At 46.7% G+C, this 6,719-nt stretch overlaps 1 protein-coding gene across 1 annotated transcript in view; it reads right to left on the bottom strand.

The window, feature by feature from the left end:
* LOC114700602 (serine/threonine-protein kinase PLK1-like) overlaps positions 1–3,754 on the bottom strand; it is a 27,185-nt gene extending 23,431 nt beyond the window's left edge. Inside the window, 4 exon segments of the mRNA XM_037196890.1 lie at positions 1,023–1,116; positions 1,834–1,972; positions 2,847–3,015; positions 3,348–3,754. Coding sequence (XP_037052785.1) covers positions 1,023–1,116; positions 1,834–1,972; positions 2,847–3,015; positions 3,348–3,752 — 807 coding nt within the window. The 5' untranslated portion in view covers positions 3,753–3,754.
* Positions 3,755–6,719: the final 2,965 nt, after the last annotated feature.

The raw sequence follows: 6,719 nt of genomic DNA, 5'->3' as shown, positions 1-6,719 counted from the left end.
ACACGTGGGACACCTGGTATATGGGATAAACCCTAGAACAGGCCTGTCAGTCAGAGCATTAACTCTAGGATTCTTATGTATCAGGAATGCAGTCTTGTATATTAACTCATTTGGGCCTCACAAAAACTCCTAAAAGACTCCCTCCCCCTATATAGTTTGAGACAGGATTTCACTATGTAGCTCAGGCTAGCCTGGAACTTGAGATTCCCCTGCCTCAGCCTCACAAAAGTGAAGACTACTCACTCCACTACTATGCCTCACTTTAGATGAAGAAGCAGGCTCAGAACTGAGAAAGTGCCCCTGTCTGAGAATACACACAGCCTAGGTGATAAAGCCAGGACTTATACCACAGCAGTCCAGCTGGCTAATGCCAGTCCATGCCATCTGCAGTGAGCTGATTCTCTGTGACATAGTTACTCTATATACAAGTCAAGGACACCAATTTGAAAGTGGCCATATGTCCCACGTAGACCTAGTCCCCAGAAATGGGTTATCCCTTCAAATGGATGTATGTCATTGGTTGTAAAAAAAAAAAAAAAAAAAGGATGTCATTTTGTCACTGGAAGCCCTTGGGGAAACTTCCATGTTGTAGATGGGAAGCCTGGTTCACAAGAGTCAAGCCATCATCTGCTAAACACAGCTCAGCTAGGTGGAGATGGTCCAAGTCCCAAGCTTAAGCATGTCTGCCTCTTCTCCCCCATTTTCTCCCTGCACTTTACATCCATTCAGGAAGCTGGGCATGTGACTCAGTTGGCAGAGTGCTTGCCTATAAGCACAAAACCCAGTTCAGTTCCCAGTATACCCCATAAAGCCAGCCTGGTGCTGCATGCCTATAATCTCAACTTTTGGGAGGTAGAGGCAGGAGAATCTGACATTCAAACTCAACATGAGGCGAGTTCAAGGCCAGCCTTCAGACATGCATTCTCTGTGACTATATTAGAGGCAAGGCTCTGTCCTCAGGATATAGCTGGGCTCAGTGAATAGCTTTTGGGTAAAACAAAATAAAATTGTGTTGCTGTCACCTTGGGAACACTGTATTCATTTGGTTTCATCCGGAGATAGGTTTCTTTTTCGAATGAGGTCTCAAAAGGTGGCTTGCCCACTAGCAAGGTGTACCTGGAGGTACAAGGAAGAATTTTGCTTAAACTCTCAAGAAAGTCCAAATGCATAAGTCATTGTCTAGAGGAAGGGGGCTGTGCTGGATTCACTGACTAGGAAGAGATGGGGATGGTCTCCAAGTCTGCCTAGTGCCACGGTAACCTTGGGAAAGACAAGCCCTCAGAAGAATGTAGCTGATAACACGTGGATACTAAGGGGCCAGGAATTCACCAGCTCTGGGCGGCAGTAATAGAGGACTCCAAGGAGCCCAGAGGCCACTGCTATCCACCGCAGACCACCATGATGGGACTTCTGACTACCATCAGTCTTTCTGATGATCTAATTCTCCCATTAGTGCTCATCAGTGCTTCCAAAGCTTTCTTGAAAGTCTGCCAGGGACACAATTAAACCCAGGTTCAGAACTGCTATTCCATAGTCCTAACAAGCCCTCAGGTATTGATGGTTTGGGTCTGTGCATGCTTTTAGTAAACAGCAAAGAGCTGGAGGAAGAATTGTAGAGACTTTCTCGTCCCTTCTCTGGACCATAAGTCCAAGCTACAGGAAATCCTACATCCTACACCAGATTGATAAGGAAATAGGGCTTCATGTGGGCAACCTGCTCCCTGAAATAGCCTTTCTCTAAGGAAGAAGGATCCAGAGGGTAAGGTCAACTGGATGAAGTGCCTCAGAAAGCCCCATTGAGACCCATAGCTCCTGAGTCCATTCCCAACTTACATGATGCACCCGATGGACCATACATCCTCCTCAAAACTTCGCAGTCTCACCGCTTCGGGAGCTACAAAGTTCTGGGGGCTACAAAAGGTCTTCATTTGTTCCTCTTCATATTCCACTTTGGTTGCCAGCCCGAAACCCCCTGGGACAGAGGAAAGAAGAGAGGGCACTCAGCTGCTAGGCGTGGGTCACCTGTGGTTGCAGACAGCTGCCTCAGGTCTGACCATTGAGAATCAGACTCCAAAGTCTCTGTTCTGGGAACCTTTCTACTTTGCTGGCCCTGGCTGGCTTCCCACTGCTCTTTACACTGCTCTTTTAGAGAGCAGGGCTAGGGCAGTAAGATGGCTCAGTGGGCAGAGGTGCATGCCTCTAAGACAGATGGCTGGAGTTGACCCTGGGACTCACACAGTGCAAGGGACAACCGACTCCTGAAAGTTACCTCCTATCCCCACCCCTCACGTAAATAAATGACATTTAAGACCCGTGACAACAGAATTGGATGCACTGGGGAACCAAGTAAACACTCTTCGGACTGCTGATGGACAAGATAAGAAAGGTGACATGGGTACAGGGGCTGAGGCAAATCAGAGTCTCAAGGGAACAGGACTTTTCAGCTCAGTAAAGGGACAGCTAAGGGAATGCTGCCAGCCTTGCTCCATGGCATACGTCTAGACCTCCAGTTTAAAAGGGAAACTGAGGAGCACCTAGCTCAGTGCTGTGAGATAGGGTAGTAATTGGGGGAGGCACCCCCAAGTAAACTATTATTTTCAGAACTACTGTATTGAGATACACAAGACAGCAACAGCAAACACAAAAACAAAAAGAGCAAATGCATCTAAAGGCAAGACACTGGCGTGTGGGCCCCTCACTTTCCATTTCTAGACTAGAGGGCGTTCTGGAGGGCAGCACCTCCATGTCCCACCGGCCCTCCATTTCTCTGGCTCCCGTTCTCCCAGATTTCCTTTCCTTGCCTCCTCTTGTACTGGCACCAGGCACCCGCAGGTCCAGCACCTTACCTATTTTCACCTCCATATCCTCGTTCAGGAAGACGTTGCTCAACCTAAGGTTCCCGTGAATGACCTGATTGTGGTGCAGGTACTGGCAGCCCAGGATTATCTGCCTTAGGTAGTAGCGCGCCTCCAGCTGGGTCAGGGCTTTCCTCCTCTTGTGCAGCTCCAGGAGGGACTGAGGGAGAAGGAAGAAGTTACTGAAGCCCACCGAAAAGGGTGGCCAGCTGGATGGGACCAGGACTAAGCTCTCGGGATTAAAGGGAGGTCTTGGCAGACTCCTGATGATTCTGCCCATACACTGGTCATTATCATTCACAGGACCCTCTCCTGTTAATGCGTGCCCTTATCCAGAGTCCTTTCTCAACCCCACTCATCACCCTTACTAGAAGCCTTTCCATAATTGCTTGAAACCCAAGCACTCCTCTAAGGCTACTCCAAGGCATCTGTAACCCCTTTGCCAGCAAATTCACGGTGTGAGCACCCCAGTCCCACAGCAGAAACACTCACCCTCTCCCGACAAAGTTCCAAAATCACAAACACAAATTCACTGTCTTCGAAAACGCTGTGGAAGCCGACGACGTGTTGATGTGAGAGGCTGCGGTGAATGGAAATCTCTTTGGACAGCTTCTTCTTCTGGGAGGGTGTGAGCAAAGACTTAGGCACGATCTTGGCTGCGAACACCTCCTTTGTGTTTTGGTCTGAGATCTCAAAGCATTTGACAACGCCTGCTTTACTCAGAAAGCGTCCCCTTACATAAAGGCGCCTGCTGCGTTTGTCCACTAAGACCTCTGGAATCTCTTTCAACAGTGGGGCGGCCACTGGGGCACTGGGACCTGCATCTCCCTGGACCCTGGCTTTCCGGAGGTCGGCTGGTGCTCCAGCCAGCTTTCCAGCTTTGGCTGCTGCTTTCATGCTCCTAAACTTGCTCTGCTTCCCCTCGAATACAAACAAGGTACTGGGAATCTTTCAAAGGCCTGCACGTTGCTGATTGGCCACAGGGATTTTAAACGGAAGCCACCCAGCACTCTGCATCATGTGAGTGCTCTAATGGTGCAGCTCCTTTTAAAACCTGTATCTTGTGAGCAAGAAACTTGATGGGCGAGGACTTGAGGATTGAATGCATGTGGGATAGCCTAGGAAACCAAGAACTAATTGGATACAGGTTAGTTGATTCTGTGAGTCTTCTTGTGGTGTTCTTGACTCCTCTGGCTCCTACAATCCTTTCTCCTCCTGTTCTCTAGGATTCACTGAACTCCTTTTAGTATGTGGCTGTGAGTTTGCATCAGTTTCCATCATTTGGTGAATGGTGCCTCTCTGTTAACTTTTTTTAAAAAGATCATTTGCAGATTGCCCTGTGCCCTGTGGCCACTAGATCTATGGTCAAGTCCACAGTGGTCTTCAACCTTGGTATAGATAGCCACCCTTAAGCTGAGTCTTCTAGCTATTTGCAAAGTTCCCAAGGTAGAAGAAAACTTTGCTGCTCTGAGCATTTGAAAGGAAGTATTTGGTTACGAGTGTTTCTCCTTTCAATGAATTATTCCAGGATTCATGTCTGGCTGGTGACATTATGTGCCATAGTCACTCATATGAAGTCCATCTATGGGGTGAAATTTAAGGATGAGAATGTCATTCTGAACATTCTGGTCCTAGTATTTCATGCATGGCAAATGATGAACCAAGACAAACAATTCCCAGTTTTCATCTGCACTGCAGAGACACAGTGTTTTCATGGCAAACACATGGTCCTTGGGAATGCTAAAGAAGACATGAGCATTGTTGAATCCATGAGCACCTTGGGTCCAAGAAGAGCAAGTTCAGCAAGAAGCTCGCCACTGCCAACTATGGGACAGCTGTGACAGTTCTGACTGACCTACACCTTAAACACCAGACCCTCCCATCTGCAGCTCAGAGGGCATCCATCCAACTGTGGCACCCATCCTTCTGCTATTAATATCTTATAGTCCTTGAGTCCTGCTGCTCTTCTTTGGGTCTGTAATTTCCTCATTCCCCTGATGTTGAGCTGGATTGCATAGTTAAGATTATTATTATCAGTAGAAACTAAATAAGGGAAAGAAAGACACCATGTTATAACAAATCAATACTTTCAATTTAAAGTGTTTTATTTTGCCAAGTAGAAGGGAGGCTGGGGAGGAGCTGGTAATTCAATCTTGGGGTAGCAAGCTGAAAAGCCAGACAAACACTAGAGCTGCTAATTTCCTTCCAATGCTCCTTTGATGCTAAAGCATCTGTATTCTGATTCCTAAATGCCTCCCTAAACATCTCCTGACAGCTTCCCTTGTAAACACATGCAACTCCTTCAGACCTTTGCTGCTGCTTTGAAAGTCTATTAGTGCTGCTGGCAAGGGAACCTTTGAATGTTACCTTCATTATAGAGAAGCGAAGAGGCCTAACAACATTAGGGCAGCCATGACAGGCTGCAAACTAACAATATTAGAACTAGGTCTCACCATTACAATAACCAGGAAACGCCACAAATGTACCCTGCAGGAGACAATCAGAATTGAGACAAACAAGTACTAAGTGCTCATTAAGGATAGCATACTTAATTTGTATATAGGCTACCAATTTCCTTGCAGCCAGTACCAACCACTGTTTGACAAAACTTCTGTTACCCCACTCCTGCCCAATCAGGAGTTCAACCCCCATCTGAATCCAGAATTCCCCTAACCCCCATCCTTTACTCCTTAAAAACTTTGGCTCAATTGAACTCAACGCTCTCCCTCATCCAACCACTGTGACGGAATGGATGAAGAACCCAAGCTGGATCTTACATTAAAGGTTCTTTGCTTTTGCATATGAACTCTGACTCCTGGTGGTCTCTGAGGGGCTCATGATGTGGGCATAACAGGAAGTAGGTTATGGAAGGAGAACTTGGCATCTGTTTGTTCATTTCTGAAATTGTATCATGGATTAAATGTGGTATGAAGAGATTGTGCTGGGAGTTAAGATCAAAACTGTCTGTGATTTTTTTTTTTTTTTTTTGGTTTTTCGAGACAGGGTTTCTCTGTGTAGCTTTGCACCTTTCCTGGAGCTCACTTGGTAGCCCAGGCTGGCCTCGAACTCACAGAGATCTGCCTGGCTCTGCCTCCCAAGTGCTGGGATTAAAGGCATGCACCACCAACGCCCGGCCCTGTCTGTGATTTTTTTTTCCATCTTAGTTATAAAGTAGGTGTATTATTAGATCTGTTTACCATTATATTGTGAATTGACTCAGGTATCAGGAAGATAACCTCTCGCCTTAGCCTGTCATGACTAGTTGAAACTGGTAACTAAAATCTTTAGGAACTCCCTTTTCTCTCATAGTTTCAAGAGACAGTAAATTATATATTATCTGTCATGTAAAAGACTAAGTGACTGCAGTGAGGCAGACAGTGGAAGGATGTGATAAAGTGTGCCATCTAGGGGTTGCACACACACACACACACACACGCACGCACGCACGCACGCACGCACGCACGCACGCATGCACGCACATCTACAAAAGTGACTGTGAGATGGGAGGAGGGGACCTAACGGGAGGAGGGAGGCAAAGAGGATAATATTGTCTATGAGATGAATGCAGAAAGTCAATCTGTTTGGGGTGGAGAGAGGGAAGGTCTATTTGAAGGAGTGGGAAAGGTAGTGAGAGCATAAATGAAAACATAACTTATGAAAAATGTCAGAGCAGCTCACTTCTATGCTAAATATAAAAATCCCACAAAACAAAATGAAGCCAAGGTGTGCATGGAACAGCACAGCACCCAGGGTCAAACATCATCAGCTCCTGGAGGCAGTTTCCAGTTAATGAAGGTCTAGATTGGGTTCACAGGTCAGTGGGAAGTTGTTGCCACCTTTCCAGCAGGGGCCCATTCATCTGCT

This window comes from Peromyscus leucopus, chromosome 18 (assembly GCF_004664715.2).
Source record: "Peromyscus leucopus breed LL Stock chromosome 18, UCI_PerLeu_2.1, whole genome shotgun sequence".
NCBI lineage: Eukaryota > Metazoa > Chordata > Mammalia > Rodentia > Cricetidae > Peromyscus > Peromyscus leucopus.
This window is presented reverse-complemented; position numbering and strand designations above follow the sequence as displayed.